This window comes from Mustela nivalis (assembly GCF_964662115.1).
Source record: "Mustela nivalis genome assembly, chromosome: 3".
NCBI classification, from domain to species: Eukaryota; Metazoa; Chordata; class Mammalia; order Carnivora; family Mustelidae; genus Mustela; species Mustela nivalis.
This window is the reverse complement of record NC_139022.1, coordinates 43,705,901-43,721,577: the sequence shown is the minus strand read 5'-3', so window position 1 is coordinate 43,721,577 and position 15,677 is coordinate 43,705,901. Positions and strand designations below refer to the sequence as shown.

The window sequence follows — 15,677 nt, the reverse complement described above, 5'->3', positions numbered from 1 at the left end:
TAAAACCTGAGCAAATTTTTTGCTGATTTTCATCTGTAACACAGTTTTCCAGTCAAGGCTACAGATTTCTGCCTTTTTCACATCCTGCCATGATTTATACTTAGCTATCTTCTATAGTCACCTTTAAGCCAGACCACATACAATTGCACTGGGACAAGGAAAGGAGACATCTGGCAGCTGCTTTCTGTGCTACAATGTAGAAGTAAGTAAACACATAACTACAACTCCACCTTATGAAGCTATTTTTATCTCTACTTATGAAGCTATTTTTATCTCTACATCTTTTTCGGGATGTTTTATTTTTATTTTTATATTTTATGTTTTAATTTTATTTTATTTTTCAGTGTCCCAGGACTCATTGTTTATGCACCACACTCAGTGCTCCATGTAATACGTGCCCTCCTTAATACCCACCACCAGGCTGTCAGGATGTTTTAAACATGCAAAATTGAGAAATTTGAGAATTTCTACTCTCAACTCTGATAGGCCTACCGATATGATTACAGGAATAGCTAAAATTATTAACAGGAACTGCAGAATTTGAGGGAAGAGTCTGAGACAACCTAGAAATTTTTTCTGACTCTGATTTTCTGAGAACTGCCTATCAATCTTGGGCAGAAAATAAAATCCCGTTAGAGAACAGGAGGAAGGACCCTGCAGGGGTGAGTGGCATGGGAGTCTCTGCTGCACAGTGGGCCTAATTGTTAGTCACCTGCTGTGCAGGGTGTGGAGTTGGTGGAGGAGTATCTGGTGGGGACCGCAAGGTTGTGTCAAGGTCATGGTGATTTGGGAGGTGAGGAAGGGAGCCTGCCTTTGACAGACCCCTTGGTCCATTCTTGGCTCTTGAAAGGCTGAGAAGGGGTTACGGCTCTGGTTTTAATCTTAGTGTAGGAATTTAGTTCATGCAGTACCCTGCAGAAACCTCCCTAGAATCTGTTCCTTGAAACACAAGCAAGCAAAAACAATCCCTCAAGAAGGCATGGAGACCCAGATTCCAAGTTTGTTCCCCTTTAAGACCCCCGGGTAGGAGTTTTATAAAGGCTAACGGCAACATCTGGTCTAAATCCATATCCACCTGCACTGTTTCTTTTGGAAGCAAAGCTGGATTTAACAAAATTTTAATGGAAGAATGACATGTATATTACCCCTTGCCATCATAAGAAAAAAGTATACAGAGGGAAAGAGTTTCACTAATTTCTCTGTAATATCCTGTTAAAGTTTATACTCAATATTCCACTCTCCTGACTTAAAGAAAAAAAAAAAGTGGGAAATCTAATTTTTAAAGAAACACTAAGAAACTTTTAGTACAGAATAAGCACATTGTCATGTCATTTATGTGCTAACAGTTCCCAGAAACTTTAAGAGGTCTTCAATGAAATTAAAAGAATAGACTATCTTTCTTAACATATTTACTTAGTTTCTTCCCTTCTAACTTCTTACCTAATAAAGTGACAGAAGTGAAGAAAATGAATCAGGGCATACATTTACATGTGCGTGCACACACTTATACTTGTATACACATTCATGAACTAGGTCCAGTTATCAAGATAATGTCAGCCCCTCAGTAATAATTCCTAACCTGCAAAACATTAAATTTTGGTAGAAAACAAAAAAATATTCACCCTTCTATTCTTTACTCTTTCTCCCCAAACTCAGCCACTCTTCCTGTATTCTTGTATCTTTTCTCTAAGACTTGTAACAATATGAATCCAAGAACTCGAACACCCATCTTGTCAAGTCTTTACAATGCAAAAGAATGATATATGAAAAAAAAAAGAATGATATATGTTCTCCTTACACATATTCACCAAAGAGTCCTTGAATACACGCGCCACATGTTATCTTTTCCAGGAACGTGTAAGTGTCCATTGCTTTTAATAAATTTCTCCCCATACAATCACCATCTGCTTCCTTCTCTCCTTCTTGTAAAGCACGTTGAGGTCTACTTGATGGAAAGAGTCAGGTCTGAGTCTGATTCTCTGTGAACCTCTCAAATTCCTGCAAAAGCTTGTAAATCTCATTGATTTATGTAAAAGATCTGAACAGAAAACCTACCTCCTCAGGAAGCACACTTTTAGGGGACTAAATAATTGAAAAGAAAACTTAATCCACGATCAAAGAAATCCTACTGTGCCAAGAACTATTCGTGCTCTCAGAAAATAAAGAAAGCAGTTTTAACCGTACAGCATCTACCGTATAAGGAAAAAGGGTGGGGGGGAAGTTACCTTTTTGTGCAAGGCATGAAATTCGCTGTACCTTTTTTCAACAAAGTGTTTTCTTCCATTCATTAGCACTTCTATCTTAAACACCTAAGGAAAAAAAAATAAAAAAAGATTAATTCCACCCGTTCAAAACCCTCAATCGTCTGATGTGGTAAGTTTGTGACCATGATATATTTCATCCCTTTAATTACAGTAGCTGATCCCCCAAAACCCAGAAGGCTCAGGAGACCCTGGGCCAACAGCACTGATTAATGAGCGCTCAGGCCAAATGCTTTAGTTAGTACAAACTGAAGTATCCCCTTAACGTGTCTAACAGAAACCAAAACGTGTTCACGGGCTCCTTAACGTCCTAATCAGAGCGCATTCCTCTCTTTACAATTGTTTCATCAAATGGGTATGATGGTATCAAAATAAAGCATTCGGACAAGAATGAGAGCCTGGGAGAAGGGACGGGCCCCAGCATTTCAGGTATGAGGACGATGACGGCCGTGCTGTGTCATCTCTAAGACAATCAGGCAAACGGCAGTGCATTTTAGGTTAATTCCTTCCTAACCTGCATATTCATCTCTAGTCTCAGCTGGGTCTTATTCTGCTGTTTGCAAAACAGGGAAAATGTAGTAAAGGCTCATTTTCCCGGCATGATGCCAGTGACAGGAGGTTGAAAGGCCAGAAGAAAAGGCTCTCTGAGTGTGCTAATTAGTAGGCACTAACATGACATTTTCTTGATTCTTAGGTCAGCGGGTCAAGACTGGGAGCAAGGGATGAGAAGCATTGTGAAATGCTGATGAAAACACAATGTTCAGCTGGGGTAAGGGCAGGACGCTGGGTGAGAATGGAAGAGAAGGTGATCTGTTATTTTCAAGAGGGTGTCTTTGACTCCTGTTTTGCTGAGCAAGTTGTGGACGACGCCAAGATGATGGATATTGTTCAACGGGTTCGTAAGCCTAATTTCTTGTTTCAGTTGCTCTTCTGGAAAAAGCCAGAGTTGAGGTCACAGGACAGCAGAAAGTATTAGAAGCATGCTGACTTTAATTCTAAAGAAAACTTAAGTTAGCTCATGAAACACAAGGGCATACACTGACATTATGAAAAGACATTCCATTCCCTGTGGCTCTACCTTCTTCCCTGACTCGTCTGACTTTTCTTGAAAAGACAAAATTATATCATCAAACGCATAATATATTTGTAGATTGGTACTTTTTTGAATCAGAAACAAAATCTTGTGTCATATGACTCAGCTGCAGAAACCTGCTTTTATTAAAACAATTGGTAAATATTTATCAGTTCAATCAATATCTTATACTAACATTTGGTTTTTTTAAGAAACCTCCTTAAAAAATACTTTCCTTTGGTCAATTTGTGAAAATACTCTCTTCTAAAAACAGATCCATATGCTTCCCAGTCTCGAATGTCTGTCTACCATTTTTAAGAAAAATATTCTGTTCACAAATTCACCAAAGAAAATTCCCCTCCCTCCAAGACGCTGCCGGGAAGAGGAGGAGAGAAACACCCTGAGAAACACGGACACGAGAAGATCAGCTTCAACACACAGGCTTGGTTAATAGGACACAGAGTGCCTTTTTAGCGTCAGGCCCCAGAGTTAAATCAGGACAATGTGGGAGCAGGAGAAGTTCTTTCCATCTGCAGAACAGCGGGAAAGAAATGAAGTTATGCTCCGAGTCCAGTTACGGGAGGTGTCATCATAAAACCCACCACTTTAATTGGCACGTTTGTGGCAGAAGCCAACAGAAGCAGAAAGCTGAAGACTCGGAAAGGCTCAACCTACCGGGTCACCCTCTTGAAGGCCGGGGATGAGACACATTACACAGCAGCTGCCTCATGGAATGTCATCCCTTCTATCGACCAGATGGCTCCATTACCCAGTTCCACAGTTACTCTTCAGTCACTCAGTTTATGGGGGGTGGGGGGACAATTTGGACACACACCCACACACACACACACACACACACCACACATGTACCTGCGTGGTACGTTTTCATGCTAATATTTTTATTTTGTTGCTACTTCAAAAATGTACCATATCCCTTATATTGTTCAGACTTCTTTTAAATTTAATATCTTGGGAAGGAAGTTGGTTAATCAGAATTTCCAGGACAAAGTGAAGGAAGAAATGGAACCAATGTAATAAATCTTATTTTCCTGAATTCCACAGCCGTAGTTTCTTTCTGTGGTTGTTGTTGGGGTTTTTTGTTTTGTTTTTGTTTTTGTTTTAGTAAGTTTCTGATACATGTTGTCTCTGCTCCCTGGAAAATCTTTCTCCTGCTTTATTCTTTTGGCAAACTCTGAGTAGCTATTACCTACCTCTAAGGTAGGGATAGCACAAGAAATGCTGGGAAAGCATGCAACACAGTATCTGGTATTCATTCATTCATTCGTTCGTTCATTTATTTAGCAGATATTTACTGAGGGGCTGCAACGCACTCAGGGGTTGCTCTAGGCGCTGGGGATTCAGCAGTGAACAACAGAGGCAAGAGCTCTGGCTTCCAGGTGCATCTATCCCACCTGGTAAGGGAGGTCGACTATAAATATATGAATGAATACAATGAAGTCGGGAAATAAAAAGCCCTGGGGAGAACAAGACAGAAGGGTAATGGCACAGAGCTGAACGAGGGTGTTGTTTCAGACAGCATAGTGTCAGAGAACATCTCCCCAGGCAGAGTGGCAGTGAGAGGTGCAACATCTGGACACAAATGCCTGGAAGAGTTGAATGTAGCTTCCTCTGGAATTTCAGACTGGGAGTTGGTGGACAAGGACTTTTTTTTTTTTTTTTTAATTTCTGTTTACAGATTTTTTTTGAAAATTAAAGCCTAGCGCAGGGTGATTTCCAAGTCTGGTCAAGATGGTGTGACAGGGAGCAGATTCATTCTCCCGCCAGAAACAATTCAAAATATGTGGGAAAGATGGCTCTCAAGACACCAGACATGAGGAAATGAAGAAGAGTGAGAGACAAAAGAAACGAAGTTGAACCCTATGGTTACGCAATCAGAGCCCTGAGGGGAAGTGAGGGGAAGCCAGTTCCATGGACAGGGTACTGGGCCAGAGTGAGCTGCACACAGATATGACTTCAGCGACCTGCCAGAGGTCTCCCTCCAGCATTTAGCTGAACCCTTGTCAACACATGGCACTGGAGAAACTTACCCAAGGACAAGAAGACCTTAGCGAGAAGAGTGCTCAGAGCTCACAGATAACTGGGCATACAGCCTGTTACCAAATGCCAGGGTAGAAAACCTCATAATTCATGAAACATTAGTTAGAGTTCTCAAAAAGGTTTTGCCCCAGTAGTAGGACAAAATTAACAGTAGACTAACGGCCCTTTTAGTCCAATATATATATATATATATATACATACATATATATATGCTTTAAACAAGACCTAAAGAATATAAACTATTTCCAAGTAACTTAACCACATGCCAGGACAAAGTTCAAGAATATTTTTAGGAATATAAAAATATCTAGTACCTAACAAGATAAAGTTCACAGGGTCTGGCATCCCATCAAAAAGAAGAAGGGAAAGGGGGCAGTGGGAGAGATGGGGTGGCTGGGGAATGGACATCGGGGAGGGTATGTACTATGGTAAGTGCTATGAATTGTGTAAGACTGATGATTCACAGAACTGTACCCTTGAAGCAAAGAATATGTTAATAAAAATGTTAATAAAATATGTTAATAAAAAATAAATAATAAAGACAATCCTAAAATTAAAAAAAAAAAAGAGGCAGGAAAATACAACTCACAATAAGAAGAAAAACCAGTCAATAGACACTGATCCAGAAATCACACAGATGATAAAATCAGTAGACAAAAGCATTAAAATCACTATTACAAGGCAATTTCCTCTATATAGAAATCCAGAGGAAAGCGTGACCATGATGATGGGAGATACTAAAGAGACACACAGGAAGTCTGGGTCCCACTGATGAAATCAACAACATCGATAATTAAAACAAATACACTGGATGGGGTTTAAACAGATTAGACACTGCAGAAGAAAAGCTAAGTGAGCTTAAAGATGCAGAAACAGAAATTGTCCCAAATGAAAAAAAAAAAGGGAACAAAAACTAAAAAATAGCTAAACAGAGCATCAGTAAACTATGGGACAACTTTAAAGAGAAGAATATATGTATAATTGGAGTCCCTACAGGAGAGCAGAGACAGGGGACTGGGGCTGGCAGAAAAGACAAATATACTTAAAGAAATCATGACCAAAATTTTTCCAAATTTGATGGAAAACTATAACACCACAGATCTGAAAAAACCCAATGGATCCAAATACAAGAGACACGGTGGGGAAAAAAACCCATAATCCTAGGCAAATCACAACCAAATTCTTTAAAACCAGTAAGAAAGAGAAAAATCTGAAAAGCAGCCAGGGAAAAAAGAGACATTAAGGAGAAAAGAAACAAAGGTAAGTTGGATACCATATTTCTTCAATACTTTCATAAATAAGTAAGTGTATAAGAGTGAGTCAATGCATATATATTCCACTTATGTTTTACTGTCATAGCAATATGTTCTGTGTAATGCAGCTTATGTAAAATAAAATAAAAGTTAAGGCCAAATTTTTAATCATTATTTTTAAAGCATTTCAGTACTTCTGCCCAGTCAAATAGTAATAACAAGGGGACAAGAACAACAAGGATTTTTCTAGTACTTATGAGCAGCCACAGCTCTGAGCTCTTTACTCATAATAACCACTCATTTGGTTCTCACCACTCCAAATGGAATAGGTAGTATTATCCCCATTTTACATGTCAGGAAACTGAGGCAAGGATTAAGTAACTTGACCATAACAGGGCTGCATTTTGAACCCAGCAATTTGGTTCCTGAACCTGCCCTTCTAAGCACTGCATAATACTGACTCTCAATGAGCAGAGTTTAGATAGTCCCATTTCTTGGAGGAAATGTTCTGGAGTTAGGATAACACCTTCCATTCATTTCTCCCTGGAGGTTCTGTCCCCTAGATGGGCTTCTGAGGAGCATAAGACACCTGGCAAGGACAGGGCTCATAGTGTCATGAGGTCTTTATTCTCAAATCTTTGGAGGCTGTGACCCTTTCAATGGAACCAGACAAATAATCCCTATAAAAAGCATACAACTCTGTAGAGTAGAAGGATACTTTTTAATATTACCTCCTCTTGTGAGGATCTGTGCCCACACTACCCCCTCAATCTCCTTATAATGTGGTTCCAAATGTTAACTTGTATGGCTTTCACTTAAAAAAAAAATAGTATGGACTTATCAAAAAAGGTTTCAAAAATTCCAAAGACTGTAAACTTAAAAGTTTAAATTTCTTACATAGAGACTTGTGTAGTCCATGCCAACTCAAGAGGGATCTTAAGAATTCTTTCACAAATTGTCCCCAGACATATAAGCGCTGTATGTACACATGTATACATAAGTTGTTACTTTCTTACACTAACTGTAGCCATATCATAGGCTCCTACTACTTCACTTCTATGAATTTTATTTTTTACCTTATTTTATTTATTTAGTACATGTTGAACATCTTATCAGCACATTTTGCAATGCCCAATTCTTTAATGGCTACTAGTACTCCTATGTATATTTGTTACCAAACTTTAATTAATTAGGACCCTAAGGTAGATATGAAGTCACTGTACTTTTTTGTACCATACACACTCAAGTATATATGGATGTTTATATAGTTGATGCATGAGCAACATGTAACCAAAAACCCATATATAACTTTTGACCCCCCCAAAACTTGGCTACAAAACTAGCCTACAGTTGACTAGAAGCCCTCCTGTTAACATAAACAGTTGATTAACATTATTTATATGTTACATGTATTGTATACTGTATTCTTACAATAAAGTAAGCTAGAGAAAAGAATGTTAAGAAAATCATAAAGAATACATTTAGAGAACTGTACTATACTTATTGAAAAAAAAATCCACATAAAAGTAGACCCACAGAGTTCAAACCCACACTGTTCAATAACCAACTGTATATGTTTATGCATTTTATTTATATATAATTATAGACATCTTTGTTTCTGTACACATACTTACACACACACACACACACACACACACACACACAGGATAAATTACCCAAAACTTTGCCAATTTACCAGCCCCCCTGCAATTCACAAAGTTACACAACAGCTAACAGGATATGGAATGTCTGGCCCATCCTAACCAACACTGGCTATTGGTCACTTTGGCAAGCTGGAGAGTGCAATGAAAATTAATTGTATGTATTTTAACCAGTGTGTAGAGTGGCACAAGTTTCCATTCCAACTATCTCACATAAAATCACACAGAGGTCCCACCTCCCTGTCTAACCCTCTATTCTTGGAGATATCCTTGTCCTCAAAGATTTCCAGAAATCCCTCTGGATAAAGCAAGGAAGGCTTATGTAACTAAAAAAACATAATAAGATTTCCATTTAGGTTTGCTTAAAAAAAAAAGAACACATACACAAATTATATTGTTCATGTGACTAAATTCTAGCCACAGTCCTGGGAACATTATTAAGTCATTACATTTTAGTTGAAAAGGAAAAGAGATACATTAAAGACAAGATTTCCTTTCCTAATTGTAGTTTTCATTAAACATTAGAGCCACTTTTTTTTTTTTTCCTTTGTGATAGTATCTCTGCGATCTGGAAGTCCATAATAAAATATTTCAAAATTTGGGTCTACACCCAATTTTCCAGAAATGTGTTTTAAGAGATAAAATAAACTTAAGCTAACGAAGGAATTAACTCATATTCCAGGCAGAACAGCCTCCTGACTTCAGAAGCTCATACTTTACAAAGTTACTCACTTCTAAGCAAAGCAAAAACAAATTTTTTCCTGTAACAGGCTAAAAATATCTAATAAATAATTTAAATGCCTTCCAACTATAGGTGGGGATTCTATATACAAATAAAGCTGGGGGTGCCTGGGTGGCTCAGTGGGTTAAGCATCTGCCTTTAGATCAGGTCATGATCCCAGGGTCCTGGGATCTAGTCCCATGCCACACTTCTTGCTCAGCAGGCAGTCTGCTTTTCCCTCTCCCTGCCATTCCCCAGCTTAGGCTCTCTGTCTCTCTCTCTCTCTGTCAAATAAATAAATAAAATCTTTAAAAGCACACACACACACACACACACACACACACACACACACACACACACAAAACAAATAAAGGTTAAAGTCCAGAGCTCCAAGTGCTTTGGGTCACAAAACTGTTATGCTCAGAACATGAAATACTCACAAAGGACAACTACCAGCTTCAAATATGACTTTTCTTATTTATGTTTTAATACTTGCTCAATTAGAACAACATGCCCTGAATATTAACTCTAGGCTTAAAATCAACTCTGGGCTTGAAATACTCTCTTTCTTGACTTGGAACAAACAAGAAAGATAAAATAAAATTTTAAAGATTGTTATTTCACTTATAAAAAGCTACACCTCTAAAAGAGCCATTTACTGTGTGCCTGTTGGGAGCCAGGCTTTTTTTTTTTTTTTAAGATTTCATTTATTAAAAAAAAAAAAAAAGATTTCATTTATTTATATGAGAGAGAGAGAGAGAATGAGAGAAAGAGAGCATGAGAAGGGGGAGGGTTAGAGGGAGAAGCAGACTCCCTGCCGAGCAGGGAGCCTGATGTGGGACTCTATCCCAGGACTCCATCCCAGGACTCCAGGATCATGACCTGAGCCAAAGGCAGTCACTTAACCAACTGAGCCACTCAGGGGTCCCCAAGGGAGCCAGGCTCTTAACATGTATGAATTCATAGGACAGTTCTTTTAGGAGGGAAACATGGTAAGAAATCCTCTCATTATAAATTATGATGATATTCAATGACTAGGTATACAGTTCAATAAAACTAGTGTAAAAATTTAATTTGTTCTTATTCTGAGGCTTAAATTATATTTCTTCTAATCCAAGATGCCACACGATCAGCTGAGAGACATTATTAATTTTATTATACTTGGTTGCAGAGAAACTGCTAAGAGCTTTCTTCATGCCTTAGAAAACATGTAAATTTCATGAATTTTAAAATATTTTTTAAAAAAGACTATTTCAAATAAACCACTGCTTAAGGAAAAAGAACAGTTCTATAAGTAATCATCACTAGAGAACAGCTCTCTAAGAACTGGGCACTAATAAATGTGTTTTTTTAAAAACGATGCTTCTTTGCAAAGAAAATTCATGACACCAAAAGGACCCTCCCCCCACCCAAATAAGAAAAATCTCTGAAAAAAGAACAAAAACTAATTAAGAAAAACAAACGTAGAGCAAGAGGGAATATTAAGGACAAAAAAGAAATCTAGGGATGCCTGGGTGGCTCAGTTGGTTGGACGACTGCCTTCGGCTCAGGTCATGATCCCGGAGTCCCGGGATCGAGTCCCACATCGGGCTCCCAGCTGCATGGAGAGTCTGCTTCTCCCTCTGACCTTCTCCTCGTTCATGCTCTCTCTCTCACTGTCTCTCTCTCAAATAAATAAATAAAATCTTTAAAAAAAAAAAAAAAAGAAATCTAAGTTTCCTAAGCTGGGAAGATCAAAAGTATTTACCATATCACAGGGAAAAATAAGGTGTTCTACCTACTGTGGAATTTTTTCTTTTAAAATTACAGTAATGAAGAAAAAAAAAAACTGGCCAAATCCTGATGAGAAAAAGCAGGAACAAAGATTAGGATGACCCCAAACTTTTTCTCTGCCACACTAAATGCCTCCCCTACAAAATGCAAAACAGTATCAGCAAAGTTTTACTAGACTATTATTTCATAATCATCTAAATTATTACTCACATAGAAAGGCACAAAAAGGCCATTTCCGCTGTGAGCCAACTCAGAAAATGAATACCCCACACATACTTTTTTTAAAAAAGATTTTTAATTTACTTATTTGAGAAAGAGCACACATGTGCCCATGATACACTCAAGTGGGGTGAGGGGCAGAACAAGAGGGAGAATCCTTGAGCAGACTCCCCGCTGAGGGGGGAGCCCAACGTGGGGCTTAATCCCAGGACCCTGAGATCATGACCTGCGCTGAATCCAAGAGTTGGCTGCTTAACCAACTGAGCCACCCAGGTTTTCCCAAACCCCCACATGCTTTTTGCAAAAAATTACTGAAGATGTAGAACTGTCAATGGATAGAAGAGCTCAAAAATATATAAAAGTAATATGTTTTTATATATTTCATATACTCATTTTTATATATTTGTTTATACTGTTTTAAATATATTAAATATATTTAATATTTTAAATGTATAATTTATATTTTATATATAAAATATATAATATATAATAAAATAATAAATATATAAAAATATATACCAAAGTACCTATCAAAAAGTATATTTAACAATAATACAGAAGGCCAGCCATTGTTGTTGTCATCATCAAAGACTATGATGCTGGGACACCGTAAATGAATACAGAGGAAGGCAACATTATCCAGCGGCTGTTATTAGGAGGCAGCTGAGGCCATTCCCAGCAGGAAACACACAGGGGTTTCATGGTCACGTGGACACAGCTTCCTCACAGGCCACTCTGTTGTTTGTGTCTGCAAACTGAGGGCTGCTGGGTAGGGGGGTTGGGTGTTGGGGAATGGGGTGGCTGGGTGATGGACACTGGGGAGGGTATTGCTATGGTGAGTGCTGTGAATTGTGGAAGATGATGAATCTCAGACCTGTGCCCCTGAAACAAATAATATGTTTTATGCAAACCAAGAAGGTAAAGGGCTCTTTCCAGATACGCAGGATCATTTTATGGATTATGTAGACTCTGGTGAAATATTCTCTGAAGTTACTTCTTAAAAATGGAATGTAAGGGGTGCCTGGGTGGCTCAGAGGGTTAAAGCCTCTGCCTTCGGCTCAGGTCATGATCTCAGGGTCCTGGGATGGAGCCCCGCATCGGGCTCCCTGCTCAGCGGGGAGCCTACTTCCCACTGGCTCTCTGCCTGCCTCTCTGCCTACTTGCGATCGCTGTCTGTCAAATACATAAATAAAATCTTGAAAAAAAAAAAAAAGAATGTAAAGAAGAAGCCAAAAAACTGTGCCCCTAACCATGAATGAAAATGCTAGAAAAATCCTAAAATGGCAGCTTGGAAGCCTGAACAATATTCAAATTAGAATAAGAAGCCAGAGGGTTCCAAGAAGCATGCCGAAGAAAACTGATTTGATTAATATTGATTATAGAAATAGAATTATAGAAATTAATAGAAACAGGAATTTCAGAAAATAAGCCTTTAGTGATGGTCTGTGAAGGAAAAAAAAAAAAAAAGCTGCTTTAAGAGTCCAAGAAAACCAACCAAACAAAATGGATACAATTCCAAATATAAAGCAAAATAAATGAAACAATATTTGGTATGGTCCAGAGAAGAAAAAAAGAGTGGCTGTTTAAGATAATGCTGGGAACAGTTTCCACTGAGCAGATTTCATAATTTATAAGAAGACATTTCATCCTCCACATTTCCAAACACTTGATTACACAGTGAAAATATACGTAAACATACATACACAGACCTATAATTATACTATTGGGAACACTAACTATTGTACTCGGGTTTTAGAATCAATCTACATAACCTAAGACAATTCTTTTCACAGAACAGCTTGTAAACATTTTTTTGTCGGTATAAAAGGTAATGAAGTAACTAGCAGAAAACAGGGGGTGAGTGGGCAAAGAAACCAAACGGGGTACAAATTGTTTTCATCTTATAGAACGAGAAGGCAAAGAATGCCGCTAAAAATCGGTCAGGAAAGTGCTTCAAGTTACAGTGTGCTAAATATAAAGCCACGATGTTCATTTTTAGTGACGAAATTGAAATCATATGCATAGTGGGAACCGAGTATGGAGGGGAGGTAATACAGGACAGGGGTGCGTAAACTCAGTTTCTAATTAAAAGTTGAGGGACACTAAGGGTTTTCCAAGATTCAGACATCAAGAAACAGAGCTTTGGATGTACTATTTAGAGTCTGGGTGCTTAAATCAGCAAGGTTTCAACTCACTTATTATGATTCTAGAATGTGTTAGATATATTTTGTTTTCCCTTTTACATGTTTATGTAGTATTAGAAATTTTTCCACATATATATGTGTGTGTATATAGATATAATTTTTCAGAAGTCCTAATAATGGCATTGTCTCTGCTAAATGCTTTAGTTTTAAATCTCTCCTGTTATAAAGGGAAAATTTTCCTGAGTTCAGTGATATTTATAAAATTACAGGTTTTCCGTCTAAACCCTAGTACTAATTTTAGCTGCAGCACTCTGACTGATTATTTGATTATGAAGTCTTCATTTTTCTTTTCCTCTTAAGCTGCATCTATATGACACAAATTCAATCAATCAATTCAGGGTGAGGGGAAAAATGCACTCAAATACATCAGGTCATACATGTTGATGGGCTAACACAGTTTTTCATTAATTTCAGTATCATATAACTTTGACTCAGACTTTCTGTAGAAAGTGAATAGTTGTGGTTCTTTGCTTACCTGTTGTGACAATAGATCAAACAGTATGTTAAACAATGAAGCAGTGTGAAAGACAGATGTTTAATGAGCTTTACTATTCTCTTTTATATCCTGCTTTGAAAGCAGGAGAAGAGATTAATTTTTATCTGCACTACTTACTAATTTAGGCAAATCTCTAAACATCTCAGAGTCAGAGTATCTCCATTCCTAAAATACGAATGATAAAAGCATGTCACGTGATTTCAGTTTGTGGGATAATTAATGTCTTGGTGCATTCTGAGATGCTTGCTTTTTGAGTGCTTCCTACATACTATGCAGTGTTCAAGGCACTTTCATTTATTAAATGGCTTGACCCACATGAGACCCTATGAGTAGGTACTATTATTACTCCCACTCAAAATGTGAGGAAATCAAACCATACAGAGACCCATAACCTAGACACAGAACTAGGAGTGGATTTATAAACTCACATAGTCTGGTTCCACAGTCCCCCATCAACTACTATAGAAATGGTGGTTAGCAAACCCATCATCCTAGCCTTTATGGTGCCTACACATTAGAAAGAGAGCAATTTAAAGTAGCCAAAACAATGTATAATTCTGATGTATGATACAATTCATAAAGATAATAAAAAGCTAACTGAGCTATATTTAATATAAAACACATATTTTAAAAAATCTGTTTGCATTAAGGGAAAATAGGATTTGCTCTCCAGAATCTGGGAAGCTTTCTTTCAAGAGCCGATGTTTCTGAACAGACCTAGAGTGTAGGTAGGCAAAGATGAAGGGCACGCACTAGGCAGAGCAAGTGCAAAGGGCCTGAGGTAGCAGATACAGGAGAGAGCAGCTGAGTGTAAGTGCAGCCAGCCTAGAAAGACAACATCTCTGTAAGACACTAGATGGCAGACAAATAGCAAGCTCCATTCAGTGGCTCAACAAGGATAATTACCAACCACGTGCCAGGCTTCGTTCTAGTCCCTGGAGACGCAACAGTGATGAACCGTAAGATTCCATTTAAAACACTGAAGAGGGACACAGACAATCACACAGGTAAATGCAGGTTAGCTGGTAAGTGCTACCAAGGAAAACAGAACTGGGGAATGAGGACAGAGAGGGACTGGATGAAAGCATCATGTGGGGTGGTCAGGCAAAGTCTTACAGATCAAGTCCTATTTGAGCAGAGACCTTGTATTAGTTTTCTCTTCCTGCTGTACAAACATAATGCTCCATTTCTTCTCTCACATTTGTCAGGGTGAGGAGTCCAGTGTGCCTGGGTGGTTTCTCTACTTCAAGTCTCATGGGGCTAAAATCAAGGTACTGATGGGGTTGTGTTTCCTTTGGGGGTTCATTGGGAGAAAAGGTTTCCATTTCCTCGTGGTTACAGGACTGGGGGCCCCATTTCCTTGCTGGCTGTCAGCAGAGTACACATCTCCCAGCTTTTAGAAGGTGCCTGCATTCTTTGTCTTGGGGCCCCCTTTCTCCATCTCCAAAGCCAACAGCAGCAATCCTTCTAGGTGTTCTCTGATCTGCTTGTGTGCATCTTCTTCCACATTGAAGGACTCCCATGATGATGCTGGACTCAGCCAGATCATCCAAAATAGGCTCTGTGACTCAAGGTCCTTAACTTTAACCACATCTATGATGTCCCTTTTGCACAGAAGATGACAGATTCCTAGGTCTGGGGACCAGGGTGTAGACATTTTTGGAGGTCTGAAGTGAGGCTCTCTAGGGTGGGCAGAGGGGGTCCCTGTAAATACCTGCCATATCTGCATGCCTAGAGCGATCAGGAGGGAGGAGAGTTAGTTAGAGAGATCTGAGTAGTGGTGTGGAGCGGTGAGTAAAAGCAGACCCAGGAGGACGGACTGATAACCGAACACGGAGTCTGTTTACCAAATGAGGAATCAAATATAACAGGGAGGTCTGGGGTCTGAGCAAGTGGACGGACGGTGGTGCCATCCTGAGCTGGGAAGACTGGGCGTTAGCCAGTCTACAGCAGCAGAAG

The 15,677-nt window shown here is 38.8% G+C and overlaps 1 protein-coding gene across 2 annotated transcripts in view; it reads right to left on the bottom strand.

Moving 5' to 3' along the window:
* Window positions 1–15,677, bottom strand: part of SNX24 (sorting nexin 24) — a 163,876-nt gene that overhangs the window by 74,689 nt on the left and 73,510 nt on the right. For both annotated transcript variants that reach the window (XM_082724438.1, XM_082724439.1), the window contains exon 2: window positions 2,226–2,309. In XM_082724438.1, the coding sequence (XP_082580564.1) occupies window positions 2,226–2,309 (84 nt within the window). The remainder of the gene's footprint in view (window positions 1–2,225; window positions 2,310–15,677) is intronic.